General features: G+C 29.6%; 1 protein-coding gene across 3 annotated transcripts in view; it reads left to right on the top strand.

The window, feature by feature from the left end:
• Positions 1–26,784, top strand: part of LOC142322182 (syndecan-2-B-like) — a 61,054-nt gene that overhangs the window by 22,826 nt on the left and 11,444 nt on the right. For 2 of the 3 annotated variants that reach the window (XM_075360969.1, XM_075360985.1), the window contains one exon: positions 23,127–23,298. In XM_075360969.1, the coding sequence (XP_075217084.1) occupies positions 23,127–23,298 (172 nt within the window). The remainder of the gene's footprint in view (positions 1–23,126; positions 23,299–26,784) is intronic. The other variant, XM_075360978.1, reaches the window with a different exon arrangement.

The following is a 26,784-nucleotide window of genomic DNA, read 5'->3' as shown; positions in this document are numbered from 1 at the left end:
CTGCAGGGCGTGCCTATGGCAAACCTCCGCAGCTAGGCCCTCCGGGCGGTTTGCCCTGGCTGACGGCGTCACGGAATGAGATTTTTAGATGTCCAAAATTGATCAAGAAAAACGAAAAAATCAGCAAATCTTCCCAGTTAAATTTTGTTTAGATCGGTGTAGGCGTCTTTTAAAGATTGCATACTCTCAACATTTTCATCAAAATCTATATGCCGATTCGCTAACGAGAGCTAGAAGCTTAAATATAAATAAAATTAATTTATTTATTTAAATACAGGCAGACCCGGCAATGCTTCGCTATTGCTAGATTTCAGTATATATATATATATATATATATATATATATATATATATATATATATATATATATATATATATATATATATAGATTAAATGGACACAATTGAAAGTTTGATAAAACGTTAACAAAATAAACATTACGAAACACAAAATTTAACCTTTTCTTTTTTCCCTTTTACCCTTTCTTCCTTTCCCCATTTTCATTTTTACCATATTCCCTTTCCCTTCCTTCATTTTCCATTCCCTTCACTCATTTCCCCTCTTTTCCTCCACATATTTCCTCTTATACTTCATATTTTCCCCCTTTCCATTTCCTTTTCTCCGTTTTTCTTTTTTCCATTTTATCAGCGTGTAGATCGGTCCAGTTGTTTTTTAATCTATAGCGGATACCATATCGGAAACATTGAAATGGAATCGTAAAATATTTAGTATAGCGTATGTTGCTTTTACGTCTAATAGATAGCGCTGTTTTTTAAAAAAAGCATGTTTTTGCCTGTCACAAGTGTGACATTTACGGTATATAAATAGGTATATAAAAACGCGCGCGTATTCGAATGCAACGTTGTGTCAGAATTTAAGCAATCTGTGAAGAGGTTTCGGAGTTTTAAGATTTTGAACAAACAAACATTTATATTTTTATTTATATAGATAATATTTAATTTACTAAACAAATTATCGTAATACGAAACTAACCTTTCTTGACAAAGTTAAGTTAACTGTGTTTCCGGATTTTTTTGGTACATTTTTTCTTTTGTTTCAACAGAGTACTTGTTACTTGTAGCCACGAAAGTAGTGATCGCTTTTCACCGCATTAAGAGCTGTCTATAAACTCCAATTTGTGATCGGGTGAAGTGGTAAATTTATTCAAAAAATGGTGAGTAGAAGCGTCTTTTTTTACACGACCTGAAAAGCTGTTTTTATGCAGAGAAAGATTTATCTGCGGTGAACGTTTAAACCAAGGCTACAAGTACGTTACATAAGTACTCGTTTTACATAAATATTAATTTAATTGACAACATACTAAAAGATTATGTCTCAATAAAAAGATTTTCAGTTTTGCTAATTATTTTACCCGTACTAACACACTTAACCTCAAATTCATTCGCCATTTCTGTTTCAGTAAATTGATTCAGTAGGCTAATTTAAAAATCTGTAATGCCAGTATAGTTAAAAAAATTGTGCATTACAATCAAAGAAATAAAAAGACATTTGTAGGTTCAGCGATGTCAGGGTAAATTCATCTAGCTTTTATTACATTTCGCTGTATAAACGCTGTTTACACAGATCTTTATAATACAAAAATCTAACGATAAGTAAACAGAATACAGTAAGTACAAATAGCCTGTCATAAGCTAAGATAACATTCCACTATGAAATAAAAATGGTTTATCAAAAATTATTAACCGTAGGCTGTAGGCTTGTATAAATATTGTTATAAAATAACAATTTTGTATCCTACTTCTAAAGTTCTATCTCCTGCGCTAATAATTAAAGAGAGCTCCGTATAATATCTTTTTCATCAAATAGCATAGATTAAAAAAATACAATGCGTTTTGATGAATCGTCTGAGGCATGAGAAGATTGACAAATTAATAAGTAAAACATATTTTTACGTTAAACTTTGTACCGCTGTATCTCTAGAATTACTTTTCGTAAAAAGTTATATCTAGCTCTATTGTATGTACTGACAGTATATACAAATTTTTACACTAAAAAAAAAAATGCTAAAAAATACGCCTAATAATTTTACGATATTCTTCATTACCAAACGTGTAGAAAAAACATTTCCAACTTGTAATTAAAGTTTAATTTTTTTTTTTAAATTCCTCTTTGTTTATCCGAAATTAAATCGCTAAAATTATCGCGTACCCAAAAGTGCAATGTATCTCTTTTTAATTGCGTAAATCATTACGTACATTTGTAATCACTTAAATTTATTTTTGCAATTACATAAATTTTCATTATCTTTAAGAGGCAAATAATTTCTTATTACTGCCAAAAAAAATTATGATCTGACAATGCAGATTTTAATTCTCATTATGAGACTAAATCTTCGGTTTCATTAATCTTTCTCAGACTGATGTAATGAACCGGCAAAGACGTAGTTCGAAAACAGTGACACACGGTGATCGTAGCCGTGTCTGGATGGATTCAGTGGCGCCGCACTTTAATTGCTGTTGTAGATATTTATCCTATATCACGAACCACAAATTACCCTGTAAGCGCTGTCCGAGAAGTACGGAACAAACGACTTATTCACGCTTATATACTGCCACAAGTATTCTTTTAATTAGGAAACTTGTTCGCTTTTTTCTTTGTGAAATCTGTTTAAATAATTTTTTTTTAACCATATTTTGCATCGAAATGATTTTCGTTCGAGATATACCAAAACCGGTTATTAATTTAATTGGTTTTTCATTTTTCTAAGCTGTCGCCGTTGTATATACCCTGAATTGTTATCACGACAAAACAAAACTTTTAACGATATTTCTTTTCGTACGAGTTTAATTTTACTGGTTCGCCTTTTCTGTTCGACTTTATTCAAATTAAAATAAACACTCTGTTAAAGATTGCGAGGATGAAAAATTGAGATATTGGTTTTGAAGATTTATATAAATTGAGATACACATTAGAAGAATATATTACAATTTTTCTTATCGATTATTACGAGATGTCTAAACAGATACATAGATCATTAGAAAATTATCTGTCGATTTCGTTGAAAGCAGTATTTATAGTAATTTTTTCAGTACATATTAAGTACTTATGTTTTTGTGAGATGCTGCTTATTAAAAAGACCATAAGTTAACCATAAATTACCATTAATAAACATGTCGCTCAACTCTCCAAATGAAAACACAATTTGTTGTATCACCCGTTGTGAATGACTGACCGAACAATAACACAAACACCGCGCAAATGAACATTCAAAAGTTAAAAACTAAACTTAATTATTGATCGGCTATTGTTGCCCAGCTATGGAAAACTTACACTTTTAATATGTTTTAGAAGGATGTCTTTCAAATTTATTTTTGTAGTTTTTACTTCCTTGTACGAAGTAAAGGAAATATCCATCTTGACCATCCCTGAATCCATTTTAACTGGTTTCGACGTGACCTCTGTACGTATCTCACATAACTCAAAAACTATTAGCCATAGGATGTTGAAATTTTGGATTTAGGACTGCTGTAACATCTAGTTGTGCACCTCACCCCCTTTTAATTGTATTCGACTGGACCAAAAGTGTTCAAAAAACCCAAAATCCAAAATATTTGGATTTTTGGCATTTTCATAACTGCAATAATAAGCCCTCGTTGACAGCTTTTCAACGATATAAATGGTACTTATTTTCATTGGTTCCAGAGTTATAGTTAAATGAAATCTTAATGAAATATTTGGATCTTAAAAGGGGAAATCGGTTCGAGTCGGACTTCATCTCCTTTTTTTAACTTTTTTTTTTTTAATTTAATTATATTGATATATTTATTTTTTTTTTTAACTGAATTTTTACGGGCATCGACTGCTAAGGTCATTAGCCCTCGTCACATTCTTTAAAAGAAATTATTATCTCCATCAGGATCGTCATATGTAAGGGTGTAAAGGGCCCTTACATTTTATTTAAAAACACAAACTTCACAATAACATTAAAACATGAAAGACAAGGACAATCACAAACACTTACGGGGTGTAAAGGGCCCCAATATTAAAATTTGAGATAGGTTCTCAAAAGACCATGAACTTAAAATTAAAATTAAACTAATTCATACCATATCTTTCTTTCTTCTACGAAGTCTCATTTATAGTTTGCTTAAGCACCCCGAGGGTGCTTAAGCAAACTATAAGACTTCGTAGAAGATTAATTTATTAAGATTATTTATTATTAATCTCTGTAAAAAAATGTTTACGATAAATAATAATTCAATAATAACTATAAAAAAAGAAATATGAAAAATATCAGAAGTTATTAATGAAATAAAATTTTATGTAATTTTCATTTTAAAAAATGTGTATATGTAATTTAATATGCGTACAAGGAAGTTATGTGGTGTACACATCAGATTTTTAATATTTGTATGCAAATTGTTCTGTTTAAAATCGTATCACTTTTCCGATCTTGTTTGTGTGTTTTGTTTCTAATTAAAGTTGAACTTCTCAAATTTGTGTTTAATTTTAACAGTCATTATTTACATATATTTTTCAGAATTAAATTCTCTTCAAAGTTTACTACAGATTTTTATTTGTAAAGTAACCAAGTTATTTTATTCCAAACTTAAAAAAGTGTTTTTTCCAACAAAACGTTTTCGTTTTTTACCGCGTTTTTTTTTTTATTTTTAAATGAGCTAGAGGTCTGGGATCACCTTTATTCAATTTCTTAGATCAAAAACCATAAGGATGTACCAAATTTACCCCTCGATTTGTACCCCAAGAAATCTAGAACGGTTTAATTTCACAGGAACAGAAAGCAGGGCAAAATTTTTCGCGAGCTGAAACTCTGTAACGAACCGTTTTCTTACCTACGTTTGTATGAACTATTTTTTTATTTTTGGTTATAGAGTCATCTCCCGAGAGATTGCCTTGCAATTTAGAATTGCGCGCGCGCGCGCGTGTGTGGGTATATATATATATATAAAATAAAATAAATAAAAAACAAATATAAAAAACTAAATAAGTTAGAAGATTTTCTAATGCAATTCATTAGGTCAACAACCAAACAAACAAAATAACAAAAACAAAAGCAGAAAACCTCGACATTTCGTGAAAGATGTAGGACTTTATCAAGACAAACCACAAATGACAAAAAACAACACCAGCAAACACACATAAACCTCTGCCACCTTTCTTTTTCCTGTTTAGCCTCCGGTAACTACCGTTTAGATAATTCTTCAGAGGATGATATGTATGAGTGTAAATGAAGTGTAGTCTTGTACATTCTCAGTTCGACCATTCCTGAGATGTGTGTTTAATTGAAACCCAACCACCAAAGAACACCGGTATCCACAATCTAGTATTCAAATCGGTATAAAACTACCTTAACTAGGACTTGAACGATGGAACTCTCGACTTCCAAATCAGCTGATTAGGGAAGACGCGTTCACCACTAGACCAACCCGGTGGGTAAACCTCCGCCACCCCTAATCTAATAAAAACAAAACCCCCACTACTAAAAATGTTATCATTTTTTTGTTTTTGTTTGTTTACTTGTTGACATAATGAATTGCATTAAAAGTTTTCTATTAATCTGGATAATTTTCTAACTTATCTAGTTTCTATACATATATATATATCTTGTTTTAATATATTCATTGACTGATTAGATTAACTATCGATTTATTTATTGATACGAGTGTATTCTTATTACGTAGAAGAGTTTTTGCTTAAAAAAGTGTTCTCTGTAATCTGCAATCGTAACAATTATTAAAGATGCTTTTTTTGTTCTGTTCCTTCGACAAAATAATTCTATTTTCATTTGTTTGCAAACTAAGTACTATTATACTTTATTGTAAGAGTATCATTGGTTTTATTAAGGTCAGAGCGTAAAAAACTGAAATAAGTTTGACACCGCTCTATCAATCAATATAAGGCAACGTTCTAGAATAAGGCCTTGCCTTTAAATTGTATTATTATATTACGTAAGTGTAAACTGTGTTACAAAGAAAATGGTATTTTGTTTACTATTTAGTGTAGTCTTTAAAATTGGTTTTATAATTTTTTTTAGTTTATTTCATATATTTATTTTTTTTTTTTTTTAATAAATTCTATTCTTGGATTTCATTGGTATGGAAGACGACTATTGTTCTTATCTAAACTTCTACGGAATTGTCATATCACAAAATAAATTATCTTTCCCGCCTGACTGTTCAGCGAACAGTTTAGTTGATTTCCTTTTTTACGAGGAAATTATTAATTTATTCAGAATGTTCTCTTTAATACTTCCTTGAAAAGATCGATTGTGATATGAATTACTCATCGCAAAAAATAGTGCGTAATGCAGTATGAATCAGTAACTTAGTGCTTTATTTTGATTTATTATTATTAGCTTTATTCTGATGATTATTATTAGCATTAAGATATTAAAATATACAGCAGTACATAACTGTTATGTACTAGTAATTAAAGTGTGTATGTATATATGTATATATATATACAATCTAATATAATGTTTGTCTACGTATGTATGTTACGTACAGACAATTGTAAAGTCTATCTGTGACGCTTTCTGTTTTTGAATGACACCTCTCTTCTCCGAAAACGGCATAGCCATTCTAAAAAGTAATAAGCCTCCTATGCTAGGCTTATTAGATAACCCCGAAGAATGAAATGGTTTCTGCTGCCTTTTTCACAGAGTATATACTCAGCACATCAGCAGCATACCGAGCTTACCGAATGCAAGAAAATGTTCGGCCCTACAAGTGATACTTTCAGTCTTCAGAACTAGTTTTATCATTACAGTTGTATCCCAGATAAATCATCCAATTATACCTTGATGTTTTATATGCGTCACAGTTTTATAAACCTAGTAGGAAGTGTAAAGCAATATATTACCGTGCCCCATTTTTAGGTTCTGGGGGTTATCGCGATATATGCTGTTTTAGCAGCTATATAACTGTAGCGGGAAAGTATATAGATCAGTAAAAAAAAATCAAAAAAAGCTGGTCTTCAAAAATATATTATGTGCCTTAAGGAACAAATATTTTTTAACAAAACAAAATAGATTTAAGTAGATTGTAAATAATCTGCGAAAAAATAATTTATTCCAATGCTCCCAAGTCAAAAAAAAATTATTTTTGTGGGCGTTTGTGCGTATGTAAGACCATCGCGCGTTCATTTTACGTACGTATATTGATCTGAATTTATTCTTACAACTTTGGACCCCGTTGATGATTTTCTTCTTATTTGGTAGGTAGGTAGATATCTTCGGGAGGAAAGAATTATACGATTTTTGAAAAAATTAGGAAAAAGAGGATAGAGTTTTGGCTGAAATAAAATTTCTTAATCTTTGCTTGGGCACGTCAGCATAAAATGTTTCTTATAAAAAGTGGAGTGTTTTTATCATTAATTTTTATTCACTCCTTTTATACCTCTTGTAGCTATTATATTGCTTCGGAGAAGCAAAGGAATTAATGGAAATGTTCTTGCATCTTTATTTTCTTCCTCGATAGGCCTTCAAAACATTATAAATTATTATTATTATTATTATTGCCCATCCCACTCCTATGGTCTATAGTAACAAATATATATATATATTTTTTTAAATTTAAATCCATCTCAACAAGTTACGCATTGCATTTAAAATGTAAAAGTCTTAACCTTCTGATATCCCTTACTCTTTAGTATTTTTTGAAAAAAAAAAAATAGCAAAAAATGTTCACCCTCCGCCTAGAAAATTAAAACTTTTTTTATCTAGAATTATGGTTGTATTTTTTTAAACATTTTAAAAATTAATTTTTTTTTAATTTATTATCACCACTTAGAGGATTATTTTCTCAAAAATTAATTTTAACAAAATTCTTCCCCTTATTATGGGAGCCCCAGAATAAAAAAATTACAATCTCAAATTTTTAATGGTCAAAATGTATTTTTTGTAACTTAATACTACCCCTTCTTGATGGCAGGAGCTCTCGAATTTAGGAGAAAGTCGTTTTTTGTTTTTAATTTATTTAAAACCAATCTTAGTGAATATTTTAATCATTAAAAAAGCCTCCTGATTGATCCATGAGCCTCATTTTTAAAAATTCAAAAATACATTTTTCTAAATTGCGATGCTAATACACTATTACAAAATTTTGGTTATTGTTTTATTTTGTTGATGATCTTGGCTTCAAAAATTAAAAGATTTATTTGGAAGATTTAATTAAAAGATAATTAAACAAGTAATTTCATATTTAATAAAAAAAAATTAATAAAATTAAAATTATTACGATAACATGGTTTTTTTCTTCCTTGTACGAAGTAAAGGAAGTAATTTCCTTATAATAATAATTTCGGTTTTCAAATTTCAACGGAAATATCCATTTTGACCGTTTTGGCGTGACGTCTGTGCGTACGTATGTATCTCGCATTGCTCAAAAATGATTAGCCGTAAGGTATTGAAATTTTGGATCTAGGACTGTTGTAACATCTAGAAGCACCTCCCCTTTTTTTTTTATTGCACTCGACTTGACCAAAAATGGCCAAAGAAGCCCAAAATCCAAAAAAAAAAGTTGGATTTCGGAGTTTTTTTAACTGCAGTAATAAGCCCTCATTGAGAGTTTTTCAAAGATATATCATAAGTGGTACTTATTTTCATTGGTTCCAGAGTTATTGCCAAATAAAATTTTAATTAATGAAATATTATGATCTTACAAGGAAAAGGTACATCGGTTCGAATTCGATTTCATTTCCTTTTTTTTTGTTAACTTTTTTTTTTTAATTTAAATATGTTGATTTATTAATAATTATTAACCTGTGATTGTAAAGCAATTTTTACAATAAATAATTGAATGATAAAAAAATATATATGTATGAAAAACTGAGAAGTTATTAGTGAAATATTTTATGTACTTTTAAAAATGTGTATATGTAATTTAATAGGCGTATAAGGAAGTCATATGGTGTCCACATCAGATTTTTTTATTGTATCGATAAAGAAATAACTGAACCCGGCTGGCTAATTGAACATTTTTTATTAATATTTTCAACACATTCGTAAGTGTATTTTTTCTCCCGGCTGTTGAAGTTTACATTTTTGAGCTTTTTGGATATTCACAAAGCATTTTTTCGTTTTAATATTTTATATGAATATTGTTGTTTTGATACATAATAAATTTCCTCTTGCGGTTTTTCCTAAAAATATAGACGTCATTAAGACCATAACGAAGAATTCTCAATGGTAAGCATTGGTTTGGCTTAGATCTTTGTGAAATGTTTTCATATTTCTACCGTACAATTTTGATAAAAATTTGAAATCCATTTTCTTTAGGCAGATTTGATTCATAATATTTTGCCGATCATAATATTTATTTATCTAATTACTGCGGTAAATTGTGTTCTATGTCCTTTATTCTATCAAATGTAATACGATTCGGACATTTTTTGAGACTGGTTTTAAATGATAAAGAAACTGGATAAAATATGTTCTTAAGGTTCAAATTTACTAAACCTTTTTACAGTATTTTGGAAGTACAATCAGCATAAAAATGTTAAATTCAAAATGTGTGCTAATCTTTGTAGTTCTTCAAATGCTAAGTCTGTTCTGTTGTTCACTGAAAAAACATTTTCGAAACAATATTCATCTTCCGTTACATTTGAGTTTATTTCATTATTGATTTCATTTAAATATTTCTCGTTTGATTTATCGTTTTCTTAATATATTTCACCAATTTTTATTGAACTACTTGACGATTACATTTCCATATTATTATTTTTCAAACTATTTTCTTTATCATTTATTTCACTTTAAAAAACTCTTCATCCGAAAAATCATTTGGATGTAGATCTATCATATCAAATGATAAAGAGTTGTTTTTGATTTCATTGGAGGTTTTTTTTAAGAAATCGGTTTAGAGATGTTTTTAGAAATCCTTAGAAAAGTTCAAATAGTATCAAATGAAGAAACTATTACGAACTTAAAAAAGCGGAATAGTATCTCCATTACTTGAAATAAATACAAATTTAACAGCTCATACTATTAAAAAACTTTAATTGCTGATGGACGAAGAGAAAATAAATTATTTGGAAAAACCACAAATCTGGGGAAATCCGTAGATGAATAACGGTAAAAATTGATACAAGTAGATGTCAAGCGTCGGGCACAACCGATTGACATACCAACAAAAGTCATTCTGTATTCACTTGCTGTAGTTTTAGTTTGGAAAAGAATAAGACGAAAAAACAATAGTCCCACGTTCCACTTTCATCATTAAGTTTACCAAAAGTATAGAAATAATCGTTTTTTTTTGTTATATTTGTAACAATGTATCATACAATTACATATAAATAGTTTTATATAAAAATCTGATGTGAACACCACTTGGCTTCCTTGTACGCCTATAAATTACATACATACATATTTTTAAATTGAAAGAATATAAAATTTTATTTTATTAATAACTTTTGATATTTTTTATATTTCTTTTTTTATAGTTATTATTGAATTGTAATTATTTTTTACGATCAGGTTAATAATTATTAATAAATCAACGTATTTAAATTGAAAAAAAAGAAGTTGATTCTGGTTTGAACTATGTGCCTTCCCCTGTAAGATCCAAATATTTCATTAATTAAATCTTATTTGGTTGTAACTCTGGAACCAATGAAAATAAGTACTACTTATGATACATTGTTGAAAAGCTCTCAATGAGAGCTTATTACTGCAGTTAATAAAAAGTTCAAATCCAGTTTTTTTTTGGTTTTTGGGGTTCTTGGATTCTTTTGGTCCAGTCGATTGCAATCAAAAGGGGAGTTGCTCAACTAGATGTTACAACAGTCCTATATCCAAAATTTCGATCCTACGGCTAATCGCTTTTGAGTTATGCTACATACATACGTACGTACAGACGTCACACCGAAACTAGTCAAAATGAATTCAGGGATGGTCAAAATGGATAGTTCCGTTGAAATCTGAAACCGAAATTTTTCGCGATTACAGTACTTCCTTTACTTCGTACAAGGAAGGAAAAAAGGAATGCCAGCTTTTTTTACCTGAAAAATACATTACATCAGTGATTCCCAAACTTTTCCAAGTCGCTGCGCTCTTTTCTCAATTAAAATTTTTCCATGGCGCCCACCCTAAGTAAAAGTGTGAGTACTCGTAGGTAAGAGATAAAAGTAAATAAAACTCGTATATCTTCATTATTTTTTTACTTTATTAACATTAAATTTATAATTATAAATGTGTTGGTTCAATTAATTATGAAGCTTTTACAATATTTCGCGGCGTCCCTGTGAAGAGACCGCGGCTCCCAGCGGCGTACAGTTTGGGAATCACCGCATTATATGTTAACGCATGTGATTTTCTTGCCGTCTTTGCTAAGCGGGAGAATGTTTGTATTCATAGCTTTTCCTGGAAAGTCCCTACGACTCCCTTGTTCAAAAATGTACTTTTTTTGTATTATTATTTAAACATATATAATCGTATAAGTTGTAGATTTTAGTTTCAATAGATGTTTCCTCAACTTGGCCAATTTTAGTACTTTTTCCATAAATGATGTTTACCATACCGAAAACGACCGTAAATGGAATTTATTTCAAAATTTGGTTGCCGTACGAGACACTTCGTAATAAAATCGCTTAAAACAGACCTATTTCATTGTACTGTAATTAAAAATTTGTTCTTTTTTTAAAACAAAATAAATCTAGTAATTTTCTACATTAAAAACGTTGTTTTTATCTATATGTTTAGTTATCGCTTCAAAATGCCCAAAACTAGGGTCTGATTTTATAAATAAAGGAAAACGATTTTGATTTTATTTGAATCGTTGACAGAATAGGATCGTCTTGTTTTATGCCACTTACACGCGACTCGCAATATTATTGGAATGATATCGAGACTTTATTCTGGAAATGCACAAATAACGGTGGCGTATATCGGGTAATCAAACGTATACGGTACAGTCTAATTTGTCTCTTTGTTGAAGACGTTTCTGATGATCGTTATTCGTTAACCTCCTCCATTAAGCTATCTTCGCGTATTCGTGTTCGAACATCGTGCAACACCTTCGTCTTCGGTCTCGATTTTCGGGTAGTTTTTCTGAGCGGTTCCTTTAAAGTGTTCCTAATATAAAATTTTCCTCTAATTAAAATAATTTACCGCTTCAGTTACTGTTGTTGTTGTACTTATATATTTACAAGTTAACTTTAAATAGTGATTAAAAACTCTTAAGCGAAAAAAAAATTACCTAAATATTACTATATTGCAATAAAAAACTATTCACTTAGTGTAACAAAGAAATATTAACTTTGTTACTCAAAAATTATTAACTATTAAAAAGGACGGCTATTTTATTGCCAAATGACTTAAAAATTAGTCATTTTACAAAAAAAAAATTAAAAAGAAGAAAATTGAGTTTAAGATGCTTAAAAAATAACCTTTTATTATGATAGATCAAATAATTAATTAGATATTAATTTTTAACTGAATAATTATCTGTTGTCATCTTGTCATAAATGAATATCAATCAGTTCTTTGTTAATAACAAGCAGTTATTTTACTGTGTCTTCTAAACTGCTATTAGATAAATTAGACTAGGCTACAGATGTGTGTCAGATATAATCATTTTCACTTGATTTTCTTTTTACAATGAGGATAATTCTTTTTTATACACTTGTAGTACTGTTATACGTTCCCATGTATTTCTTTTTATGGTTTTCAGTAAACTGTTTTTTGGTTTGTTCGATTTCCATTATTTTTCATTACTTCACCACTTGTAAAAACATTGTTACATAATATAATAATATCCGATTAGTTTTACAGTAATGGAATATTTTCGTTTAGTAGTCGTGAAGTTGTATAATCGTCAGCCAGGTAAATCGGTTGTTGCGTGTTTTGTAATTTGTCACACCAATGTCGCTTCCTCATAGTCCCTTTAAATAATTTTACATTAACAAGTGGATATTATATTTAATTTTCAGTAGCTTAATACTGCTTCCTAGCCTTTGACTAGTTCGACGTGACATCTGTACGTACGTATGTATCTCGCATAAGTCAAAAACGATTAGCCGTAGAATATTGAAATTTTGGATTTAGGACTGTTGTAACATCTAGTTGTGCATCTCCCCTTTTGATTGCATCGACTAGATCAAAAGTGTTAAAAAGGACCCAAAATCAAAAAAAAAAAAAGGATTTTGACTTTTTCTTAGCTGCCCTGATTGAGAGCTTTTCAAGGATATATCATATAAGCGGTACCTATTTTCATTGTTTCCAGTTATAGCCAAATAAGATTTTAATTAATGAAATATTTGGATCTTACAGGGAAAGGCACATCGGTTCAAATCAGACTTCATCTGCCTTTGTTGTAATTTTTTAATTTAAATATATTGATTTATTAATAATTATTAACCTCTGATTATAAAAAAAAAGTTAGCAATGAATAATAATTCAATAATAAAAAAAAAGTGAAAAATATCAGAAGTTATTAATGAAATAAAATTTTATGTACTTTTCATTTTAAAAAAATATGTATATATAATTTAATAGGCGTACAAGGAAGTTTTGTGGTATCCACATCAAATTATTTTAACAACATGAATGAATGAATGTTTCATGAAAACATACAGAAACAAAAAAAAATTGAAATCGATCCCAATCTTAGTAACGGCCCTAATATAAAATAAAATGATCATCAAATTAAAGCCTAAACTTTTTAAGAATGTAAAAGAATATTTGGGCAGATAAAAATTATATGTTAATGAATGGACGGTTGTCGGCAGACAATATCCCGAAAAAAATCATATGTTATAAATTACTGCATAATGTTTCTAAATATTTAAGTGATGGTTTTGAAACGCAGGATGTACCCCTTGATGAGCAACACTCCAATACAAGTAAATACTATTTGGAAAAACAAATAAAGTAAAGACATCACTCATAAGGCAATACTCTTAAGCAAAATCAATACTTCAAAATGATTTCTTTTTTTATTCATTAGGCTCGTAACTTAGTATGATAAATCATGAAAACATTTACAAAACTAATTCAAAAGAAACCACTTTTGAAGATAATTAATTGATAAATGAAATAAAAATTAACATGAAGTGATAATATAAAATGCAATTTCTGTTGATAAATTTTCATTAATGAAATTGTTATAAATTAAATTGACTTTGAAAACGTTTTTTATGATCTAAAATCAGTACATTTTGAATATAGAGTATTTTTTTTTTTTTTGTCTTCAGTCATTTGACTGGTTTGATGCAGCTCTCCAAGATTCCCTTTCTAGTGCTAGTCGTTTCATTTCAGTATGAAATGAAATGACTTCATTTCAGTATGAAATGAAACGACTACATCCTACATCCCTAACAATTTGTTTTACATACTCCCAAACGTGGCCTGCCTACACAATTTTTTCCTTCTACCTGTCCTTCCAATATTAAGGCGACTATTCCAGGATGCCTTAGTATGTGGCCTGTAAGTCTGTCTCTTCTTTTAACTATATTTTTCCAAATGCTTCTTTCTTCATCTATTTGCCGCAATACCTCTTCATTTGCCACTTTATCCACCCATCTGATTTTTAACATTCTCCTATAGCACCACATTTCAAAAGCTTCTAATCTTTTCTTCTCAGATATTCCGATTGTCCAAGTTTCACTTCCATATAAAGCGACACACCAAACATATACTTTCAAAAATCTTTTCCTGACATTTAAATTAATTTTTGATGTAAACAAATTATATTTCTTACTGAAGGCTCGTTTCGCTTGTGCTATTCGGCATTTTATATCGCTCCTGCTTCGTCCATCTTTAGTAATTCTACTTCCCAAATAACAAAATTCTTCTACCTCCATAATCTTTTCTCCTCCTGTTTTCACATTCAGTGGTCCATCTTTGTTATTTCTACTACATTTCATTACTTTTGTTTTGTTCTTGTTTATTTTCATGCGATAATTCTTGCGTAGGACTTCATCTATGCCGTTCATTGTTTCTTCTAAATCCTTTTTACTCTCGGCTAGAATTACAATATCATCAGCAAATCGTAGCATCTTTATCTTTTCACCTTGTACTGTTACTCCGAATCTAAATTGTTCTTTAACATCATTAACTGCTAGTTCCATGTAAAGATTAAAAAGTAACGCAGATAGGGAACATCCTTGTCGGACTCCCTTTCTTATTACGGCTTCTTTCTTATGTTCTTCAATTATTACTGTTGCTGTTTGGTTCCTGTACATGTTAGCAATTGTTCTTCTATCTCTGTATTTGAACCCTAATTTTTTTAAAATTTATTCCAGTCTACGTTATTGAATGCCTTTTCTAGGTCTATAAACGCCAAATATGTTGGTTTGTTTTTCTTTAATCTTCCTTCTACTATTAATCTGAGACCTAAAATTGCTTCTCTTGTCCCTAAACTTTTCCTGAAACCAAATTGGTCTTCTCCTAACACTGCTTCCACTCTCCTCTCAATTCTTCTGTATAGAATTCTAGTTAAGATTTTTGATGCATGACTAGTTAAACTAATTGTTCTGTATTCTTCACATTTATCTGCCCCTGCTTTCTTTGGTATCATGACTATAACACTTTTTTTGAAGTCTGATGGAAATTCCCCTTTTTCATAAATATTACACACCAGTTTGTATAATCTATCAATCGCTTCCTCACCTGCACTGCGCAGTAATTCTACAGGTATTCTGTCTATTCCAGGAGCCTTTCTGCCATTTAAATCTTTTAATGCTCTCTTAAATTCAGATCTCAGTATTGTTTCTCCCATTTCATCCTCCTCAACTTCCTCTTCTTCCTCTATAACACCATCTTCTAATTCATTTCCTCCGTATAACTCTTCAATATATTCCACTCATCTATCGACTTTACCTTTCGTATTATATATTGGTGTACCATCTTTGTTTAACACATTATTAGATTTTAATTTATGTACCACAAAATTTTCCTTAACTTTCCTGTATGCTCCGTCTATTTTACCAATGTAATTGTCTTTCCACTTCTGAACACTTTTCTTTAATCCACTCTTCTTTCGCCAGTTTGCACTTCCTGTTTATAGCATTTCTTAATTGCCGATAGTTCCTTTTACTTTCTTCATCATAGCATTCTTATATTTTCTACGTTCATCCATCAGCTGCAATATATCGTCTGAAACCCAAGGTTTTCTACCAGTTCTCTTTATTCCGCCTAAGTTTGCTTCTGCTGATTTAAGAATTTCCTTTTTAACATTCTCCCATTCTTCTTCTACATTTTCTACCTTATCTTTTTTACTCAGACCTCTTGCGATGTCCTCCTCAAAAATCTTATTTACCTCCTCTTCCTCAAGCTTCTCTAAATTGCAGTAAATTGCTCTAAATGCAGTATCGCCTGGCTTTTTCCAAGTGTATATTCTTCTATTATGATTTTTAAATTGGGTGTTGGCAATTACTAAATTATACTTCGTGCAAAACTCTATAAGTCAGTCCCCTCTTTCATTCCTTTTGCCCAGCCCGTATTCACCTACTATATTTCTTTCCTTGCCTTTTCCAATGCTTGCATTCCAATCTCCAACTATTATTAAATTTTCATCTCCTTTTACGTGTTTAATTGCTTCATCAATCTCTTCGTATACATACTCTACCTCATCATCATCATGGGCGCTTGTAGGCATATAGACATTAACAATCGTTGTCGGTTTAGGTTTTGATTTTATCCTTATTACAATGATTCTATCGCTATGCATTTTGAAATACTCTACTCTCTTCCCTATCTTCTTGTTCATTATGAAACCTACTCCTGCCTGCCCATTATTTGAAGCTGAGTTAATTATTCTATAATCATCTGACCAAAAGTCGCCTTCCTCTTCCCACCGAACCTCACTAATTCCTTCTACATCCACATTTATCCTATCCACTTCCCTTTTTAAATTTTCTAGCCTACCAACCTTTTTTAAACTTCTAAAATTCCACGCTCCGATTCGTAGAATGTTATTTTTTAATTTTCTGGTGACCCCTTCCTTAGTAGTCCCCACCCGGAGATCCAAACGGGGGACTAGTTTACCTTCGGAATATTTTACCAAGGAAGGCGCCTCCATCATTGCTATTTGAAAATGCAGAGAGCTTCATTTTCTTGGAAAAAAAGCAGCTGTAGTTTTCCATTGCTTTCAGCTGCGCAGTACTCAGAGGACTGAGTGATGTTGATATGGCCGTTTAAGTCATTCTGACTCACGCCCCTAACAACTACTGAAAGAGCTGCTGCCCTCTTTCAGGAATCATTCCTTAGTCTGGCTCTCAACAGATACCTCTCCGATATGGTTGCACCTTCGGTCCAGCTACTCTGTATCCCTTAGCACTCAAGCCCCCTCACCAACGGCAAGGTTTCATGATTCATAGAGGAGGATTTATATAGAGTATATGTTACTTCAAAAATATTGAATCTGTGAATGGAGGTATTGTCTAACTTTATTTCCTCTGCTTCCATGTTGTAGCTGGATACATCCAGTCAAGTAGTATTTTTTTTTAATTTTTCAATATTATTTAATATTTACATACTTCTGCTCTAGATTCTCTTTATCAGAATCATTTTTTCTTATTCCTTGTCATTTATAAAAAAAAATGTTTTATTCACTTTTCAATGTAATTTAGTAAAGATAACACTGTAGTGAAGTGGTTGTTGTGGTTCTTTTATTTGCGGAAGAGAGATCCATAAAAATGCTTTTCCTTCAAAATTTCTTTTAATACTCATATGTTGTTTCAAAGTGAAAAAAGTGATTTCTAAGTGAGTAATTCTTTAAAAAAGGCAAAATTAAAAGGAGGGATGCTTCCTATAAATATTCTGTGTCAAAGTATATGAGTTCATTAATTAAAGAGTGTCTGGGGAACATCAATGACTGTTTGTCCCCATATTCCCAAACTTTCTTTAACCCTACAGCGGTGACATATGGTGTCACAGACCGAACAAATTTGTTTTTCCTTGTAGTTGTCCCCCCATGCCGCCTATGGTACCTTCCTAACTGCCACTACTCAAAGTCATTCTGCAGTTAATTCATCTGGTGGGACACATATTGCAAACTAGATTCTTAATCGGTCTCTCACACTGACAGTCACTGAGTACGTTTTATTATTTTAAGAACTTGGTTGCTGTGTAATAAACAACACATTTTAGATTCAGGTATCCATTTTTTTTATTTTATTATCAATTTTTTCTTTGGATTTGTTTTCTTTTTTTTACATATTTCGTTTATATTTGTTGTCTGTTCGAATTTTATTTGATATTCAGAAGTGGTGATTTTTTTTAATTTTTAGGATGAATTTTATCCCTGATAAAAATCACCATTGTCTGAAACAAATTCTAGAAGAACTCAATGCATTATCATCTAGCAAAGGTGAATATGATGACAAAGAATCTGATGAAGAAAATGTCACTCAAACAGAACAGAGATTTGAGATTCCAGTAGTTGAGGAAGACTTGGAACCCTACGATGACTCAGTTGATGATGCAACACTGTTAGACAGAGCCATATTTGTTGGAAAAGATAAAGAAACACGTTGGCTGAAACATGTCAATTTACTCAACCGCAGAACCAGATCCCATACATAATAAAGCTTAACAATATATAGCATTAAACCATATGGCATAAACCATATATAGTAAAGCAACTTCTGGAAGTTAGGATTATGGCTAAAGGGTAACCAATCCTTTAATGATGTGGAAAAGATTTATTTCATCTGAAATAATTTCAAGTATTAGTGAAAACACAAGTAAGCATATTGATAACACTCCTTCGCAGTATTCTCGTGAGACTTACACAAAACGTAACGATGAAATTGAAATAGAAGCCATTTGGGGTATTTTGCTGTTCTGCAGAATTAAAAAAGTGAATTCACTTTTTGAATCGCTTCGAAAAAATAATTTTTTACTTTCTTTTTTGATTCACTTTTTTTTTAAGATATCTTCAAATCAGGTTGTAGCACTCCAGAAATATTTAATCTTACAATCTCAGCCCAGCTGTTATTGTTTTTACTTTGAAATATAAGATTTGATGATAAAGCAACTCGAGCACAACAAGCACTAGTTATAAGCTAGCAACTATTAGAAGTATTTTTCACATATCAAACAGATATGGTTTAAAAATCTTTGCTTTGTGTGATGCCATAATTAGATTCTCGAAAAGTTTTGATAATACAATGTACGCATTATCAGTCATTTAACAAAGTTATTGTACTACAAACCCAGAAAAAAGTGTTTTTCATCACAAAATTTTTCTGTTTTACACTGAATATTATGAAAATTATGGGAGACTGTTCTGGGACCTGTTATATTGTATTTCTCAAGTAAAAAAATAAATAAATAAAAATAAGAAACCCATCAAGATTACCTACCCCTTATTTAAATTTTTTTTATAATTTCATTTCACCAGGGGAACTAAAATCGGGTCAAAATTGTTTCCTAGCCATATCAATAACAAAGCATTTTCAGACATATGTTTGTATGAACTTCTTACTTATTTCAAGCTCTAGAATAATCATTTCCCAAATTATTTCCCTTACTCCTGAATCACTCTGTATATTATCAGGTTCTTGATATATATTTTCAATAGATATGAATGATCAGGTACTCCCTATCTTATATGTGAGAGCTAATATACAATAGGTGTTCTACATCAATGAATTTATATTATTAGCGTTATATCTTGGCTGATGAGTTTGATGTTTGTTTCATAAAATCGGTTCAAAGTCAAGGGTGGCCTTATTATTTTATTTTAGACCATGTTTCTTTTAACCTGTGCAATTAAACATAATTTCTAAAATTAGTCCACAAAAAAATTCTTTATTATTTTTCGTTTCAGTGAAACAGTCAAACATCTAAAAATATGTCGTGAACCATAAAAAAAATTAATCTTCTCACTACAACCGTGTCGAATATGAACTCTTTGGAACTATGGTTTTCCAATTATCAGTCATTTCCAAATAAACTGTTTCACTCAGAAATGTTTGTTTATACAAATTAAAAAATCAACTTTATCTTGATAAGGTTAATAAAAAAATGTGTTTATAAATTATAGGTGACTCATTATTAAAACAAGTATGAACAAATTATAGGTGACACATTATTAAAACAAGTATGAACAAAGGCATTTAAACAAAAAATTTTTTTAATTCATTTTTTTAAAAATATTAGTTGTAACAAAGAGGAAAACTATACTTCAATGATGATGCAATAATTTATTGCATGGCTACTGTTGTGACTGCTTTTCATAATATATGAGCCAACTCAATTCTGTTTATTTAAAAAATAAATATTGTTGACTGAAAGGGTTATTGTTATTTGAGAAAATGTCTTGATACTTAGAATGAAACCCCCCCTGAATTTTGTGGGACAATGAGGAAATATTTATTTGATAGGGGGATATTTATAGTTCCCCTCCCCATCTGCCATATTAAGGTCCTTATGCTTTTTAACTTTTATTAAAGATAAAAGTATTTGAGCTAAAGCTGCTTTCTTTATTTTACTACATCTTTATTTTCTTCCTAAATAAAGTTTTAGTTGTAAAAAAATAATTTTTATAAAAATATTTTGAACTAAATTTACAGAAAATCAAAATTTATTCAGACTATTTTATTTTTGCTAGATGCTTTAGTGTCACAGTAAATGGTTGAGGTGTTTTTTTGCCTGCTATTACCATATGACAACTTTTTTTGACAATAAATTTATTGTCAAAAATATTTAATTAAGTAAGGTAACTTTTTTTGTAAACAACACAAATATATATATATATATATATATATATATATATATATATATATATATATTGATTTTGAGAGTGTAGAATAATGGATAAGTCTTACAATTAGGCAAAGTTTAACCTGGGTGCACTGCATCACAAGAGATTCTCATTGACTGATGCTCAGACTTCATAAGTCCTGAAAGGTGTGGTAGAAAGCATAGATTTCATTCTAACTGGAAAACAACTGATGTTAAAACAGAGAGCTCTAAGTTATGACAGATAAATTGTGTATGATTTAAAATTGTATTAATTGGATCATTTAAGCATTAATTTCTTATTTAATATTACCTACTCTACACGACAGTATGATAAATTTAATAAATTAATGCATCTTTGTGTGTTTATCTGTTGTTGACTGATACTTTTATTTATAGGTAATAAATCTATATTATTAAAATACTAGTGTTAATATAACTAAATAAAAGTTAATATCAATAAAGTGTAAAATAACATTTGTGTACCAACTGCCGTTATTGGTTAATCAAGTTTTGGAATTTCTCCAGTATTTTTTATTATTTATGATTATTTTTAACCAGTTAAAATAAGATAAACATGCAGATTCATGTAGAGGAAAGCATAAAATCTGTTATTAATAGCCTATGAACTTTGTGTTAGCAATGTAGTAAAGAGGAAAAAGCTCTTTTTAAGATAGTATGTCTTCTTTATGTGCAAAGAATTTTTTTTAGATTATTTATATAGTGGCACGTTTTACTTAAAAATGAAAGATATTAGTCTTTTCTTGGATAAGATAAATTGGGTTCAGAATACTTTTGTGTAATTTAATTGGTGTCAAAATAATGATAATAGAGGGTTAAATGGGTGAGTATTAAGTACCTTATTAGATAATTAGGAATATTCCTGTGGTACATGATTTGCTTGTTCTGAATTTTTTCTCGTTGGATTTTTGCTCAGGTAAATATAATATAATTCTTGAAATGATTTACTACAGTAATTTTTAAACAACAATTATATAGTGGAATCTCCAAAATCATGAATTTTCAGAATTCAGAATTTGATTTTATTTAACTTAAAAAAATATGCTATTTTTAACAAAATGAGCATTGTGAGAAAAATATATGACTTCATATAAAACAGGTTGTACACAGTTATAATATCTGCATGATTTACGAAAAATAATTATTTTTTTTAAAAATGTTTATGTTCTCATAAATACAAAGTTTTTTATATATTTTCATGTAATATATATATATATATCTATTCATGGACTTTGGTCATACGTTAGATCTCTTATGTACACTCAAAGTATTTAGTTATTAGCTTCAAATAATTTAGTTGTGTGGATCTTCATAAACCTGTTTGTCCCATTTATTCTATTACTATTTGAATATCTAATTGTTTTTTATCTGTTCTTTTAATTGTATTATTTTAAATAAGTGTTAAAGAAATCATGCAGTATATATAATTTTGTTCTTTTTAAGTTGCATATTTAAAAAAATATAGAATCCAATGTAAAATGAAAACCCTTTAACTGATTAATAATAATTTTTAAGATGAAATGACCAGAATTAAGGATTACATTCTACAGTAAGGGTGAGAACACAATAGACATCTAATTTGAATGGTCATAAATACTTCAAAATAAAAAAATCGTAGGAGTAGGCAAGGTCCCAGCACCCACAATCATATCTTTCTATCAATTAATTTTTTTTTTATATTACATTCATTGTAAATTAATAAAGAAGGAATTCTTTAATTTTTACTTCCGTTAACTCTCCTATGTTTACTGCTGATAATTTTTTAACTAGATGTTTACATCTAGTTTTTTGTTATTAAATGGTTTTATACCTTTTCTCATTGCAATTGCCATTACTAATTTATTACTAATTTTCCCCTCTTCTGACCTCTGTGGCAGTGATAGCAATAGCATCTCCATCCTTCATTCAAAGACATCAGGTTCAAATCACCTGATATTTTTTGACTTCTGTAATTGTTTGATGTCATTAAGGGTATCCGCTTATAAAAAAAACTCTCCTGAAACTCATTGACCTAACCTTAAAAAAAATGTTAAAAACTTGTAAAAATATTTGTATATAATTTCCACTGCCTAATTGAAGTATATATGAAAGTACATATTTATTATTTATTTTTATTGAAAGAGCTTGGTTTAGATTCAAGCACCATTGTTCTTGTAATAAATTAATATTTAAAATTTCACTCTATACCAAAATTTTAAGAAAATTTTCTCATTATTTTATGGGGATTGTAGCCAACTTCTTTTTGAAGCAGTTGATTATGTTAATACTAATTACGGTTTAATATTGTTTTATCTAAGAAAAATTACTTAGGTAAGTCGCCAGTTTTCATTGAATTTATAAATTGTTCGTGAAATTATTTTTGGCGGTAGTGCTTATGAACTGTCTATCAAAAGGAGGAAGTTTTAATGAACAGTTCTTTTCTGGTTTTTTGTTTTCAGTCGAGTTCATCAAATACACTTTATCCAAGACACAAACAAGATGATATATATATAGACGACGAGGTTGAAGGTTCTGGTCGAGGGGCTGAAGTTAGGAACGATTTAGAAGCTAGTGGTTCAGGTTATGGTCCAGATGATGAAGACGGTGATGGTGGTTCAGGTGCTGTTGCTAGTGAGTTAATCTATTTTTAGTTTGTGTTATAAGAGTAGTTCAGATAGTTATAGAAAAAATATATTGTTCTTATCTTTAAATCTTAAAAAAAATTCTGTAGAAACTTCTCTTGAAATCTGTCAATTTGAAAAAAAAACCGTAAGTATTTCCAGTTGATCCAGAACCTTCCTCAGATATTCTGTGAAGAATTGGTATTTGAGAATGTATCCTTTTTTAAACTTTTGACTTATTTTTTGAATTGATGGTTGTAGTAAGAATCCAGCATATCACATTGAATGACATTTTTAAAATTGTAGTTTTAAATGTAAAATGCTCTCTTGAATGAAAAAGTAATCATTTTTTTAAAAAAACAGTTTACAAAAAATCAACCTAAAACCACTATAAATACAAACAAAATTAGTATTAAATTTAATCAAAATCTTAAAACTGTTTTTAAAAAATCCAGTTTTGAAACTGAAACTTTTAGAAATGTTAAGAAGTAATATTTTCTAGTTATTAGTAAAAAAAAACATTGTTAAATTGTCTTAAAAAAAAGTAGTAGCAAAGAAATAAATGACCAAAATTTCATTGAAAGAGTTGTGATTTATTGAAAATAGTGAATTTTGTATGGATAAATGTCCGCTGTTCTTCTTTGAATATGTTGTTGTTTGAACACAGCACATTGATATCTACATATAAATGTATTTAATGTATTTTAAGTTATGTCTAAGTGATGTGTATGATGTTATTTTGTGAAGTAGTATCTTAATTTTCAGTTTATTTATTCACTTAGCTAGTAATTAGGGTATGTTTTGTGAGGGCAAAGTTTGAAATTGTTCTGTTGTGTTTGCCAGAAGTTAGGAACAGAGAAACTAGAAGGCTGTTACTGAATTTAATGCTTTCACCCTCAAATAACAAGTATGGAGAAGTATGTAAATTTATCAAGATGATTAAATTTTCCTAATTTGTTTTGTAATATGCAGCTAACAATCTTTTTTTTTTATTATACAAATTTTATATAAAGTTTTCTTTTTTTAAGTAATTAAATATGTGTGTAACAATGTATGTTATTTGAAGACTTTGCTTAAGAATTTTCTTCAGGTTTTGTCAGTAGCAGTACTTGTTTTATTTTTTTCATATTTGACCTGTTGTCTTGAAAAATGAGATTTTTGGAGTTACTACAAGGAAAAAAATAAATATTAAATAGTATTACATTACAGTTAGACTAACTGTTCAATAAGATTTGCATTAATAATTTGGATATCATTAGAGGGATAATTATAATATCATGTTGTTAAATTCTATGTTTATTAAATTGCACTATTTATTGTATGTATCTTAATTTTTATTAAAATTATTTCTCTACATATGATGTAAAAATCATATTCTGCTTATTCGGTTTTTCTAAATTGAATTTTTTATTTTCATAACATGAACATGCAGTTATTAACATAAAAGCATGAAAAGTAATTAAAAATGAAAGCTATTGCTGATAATGCTGAAATAAAAGTATGCAACTGTATCAAACGTTTTCACTGGCATCAGGTGTTTCAATATAAAATTGACTAACTAGTGAGTGGTTTTACATTAATAAAGAAATGATAAAGGAAAAATATTAGAGAATAGTTTATTTCATCCTGGTAATGTATAATAAAAATTATTAATGATATATTATAAAACATAAAACATACACATTGCTGTTACCCGTACTTTATAATTAAGAGTTAAATATGGCAAAAAAATTATCTTTCTTAGGCAAGAGGAAATTAAAAAGATTACCGTTTAATGAAGTTAGTTCTTCTTAGACCCTGGTGTGTAGGATATCACCATCATGAAAACTGAAATGAAACTTATATTTATTTACCTGGTAAAGTAAACTAGAAAATAACACTGATATCAAACCAAAACTATAATTCTATTTACTACTTTTTTAATTACTTTATTTTATTAATTCAATTGAATTGTTGGAAACTCTTTTACAGTAAAACCTTTCTAAAGTAGAAATCCCCTAGACATGAAAAGATTTCCATTTTGAAGGGGAGATTTTAATATAGATGAGATTATTAAAGAAAAAAGCTGACAACACAGTTGTAGGACTTTACCATCACACAGTGCTTACACACACAACTTAATTAAAAATATTCATAATTTTATTTAAATATAATATTTTTTGTTTATTTAATTCAATGGTTTTAACTAAAGAGTGTGCACACATACCATATTTCATTTGTATGGATGTGGCAGTACTAGCAGCCACTTTAAATATTTTTTACACTTTAAATATTGTTAATTTATTTAATTATTCCGTTCACCTCTGACATTACAACATACCAGATGACTACTGCAGTTGTACATCAGTGCTATACTAGCACTCATTGTGGTGAGTGGGGGTACTATTGAGGCAGTATACCCACTTAGCTGCTAGTTTATTTAGATCATTTTTTGGGGTGCAATTTTGCAAATATTATTATTTTTTAATTGTTAACAAATGTGCCTAAGAAAAATAAGACCCTAATTAGGCGAAATTTCAAGATACTGAGGGTGATCTTGCTGAACCTTATCTGACCTTTTAGTTTGAAAATTTAGTGGCATCAATGCCCCATATATAGAAGTAATCTGATCAAGTTTATTCAAAATTGGTCTAGTACTTCTGGAGTTATAAGGAGTACAAGACCAAACCACATACACACACAAGCTTCCAGAAAATTTTCATCCGGTTTTTTGGGTTACTTAGGTGTTAAAACATCAAGATCCGGTGAAAACCACTTGTGCCCTAATTGGATCTATTACAACACTTTCCCTTCTAAAGCTATAGCGCTAGATGGGAAAGTAAAATTAAATATCTATAGATAAACTTGTCACTGTATTTGATTGATACTCTTATTGTGTCTTTGACTTGTGACAGTAGTTTGCACTCCTCTATTCCATTAGTCTTCATGTCAGTTTCACTTGTCTCAACACAAATTAGATTTTGTAGGATGATTTTGTAAAAATAAAAAGTGCATTGTTTCTTTTAGCATTCCAACTAAACTATTTAATGTTTTAAATTAATATTTCTGAGGTTAGTTCTGAAGTTGAATAGTTTATCCTCAAATAGGCATCCTTTTCACTCATTTATTTACAAGCCCTCTCATAGATGACATCTTCATTGGTAGGAATATTAATTAATTAAAATTTCACATTCATGAAACACTAAAAAAAAAAATTAATCAGTTTATTACGCGATTGATATATGTAAGCATGTATCTTAGCAATGTTATATTTAAGAAATAAAAACAAGCAGAGTATAAGTCATAAGTGATACATACAACATCCATTCTGCTTACATCAAAGTAACTTGAAACAGGAGAATAGAAAATAAACTGTTTAACAACTAACAGTTTCATTTAACTTGTGACTGTTTTTATGTATTCCAAAGAATTTCACAACAGCATGTTTCCTTTCAAAATAGTGTCAGATTAAAGGCCAGAATACTGATAAACAGATTGAAGGCCTATTTTACATTGT

This window comes from Lycorma delicatula, chromosome 1 (genome assembly GCF_047948215.1).
Source record: "Lycorma delicatula isolate Av1 chromosome 1, ASM4794821v1, whole genome shotgun sequence".
Classification (NCBI taxonomy): domain Eukaryota; kingdom Metazoa; phylum Arthropoda; class Insecta; order Hemiptera; family Fulgoridae; genus Lycorma; species Lycorma delicatula.
The sequence above is the reverse complement of the archived record's forward strand: the minus strand, read 5'-3'. Positions and strand labels throughout refer to the sequence as shown.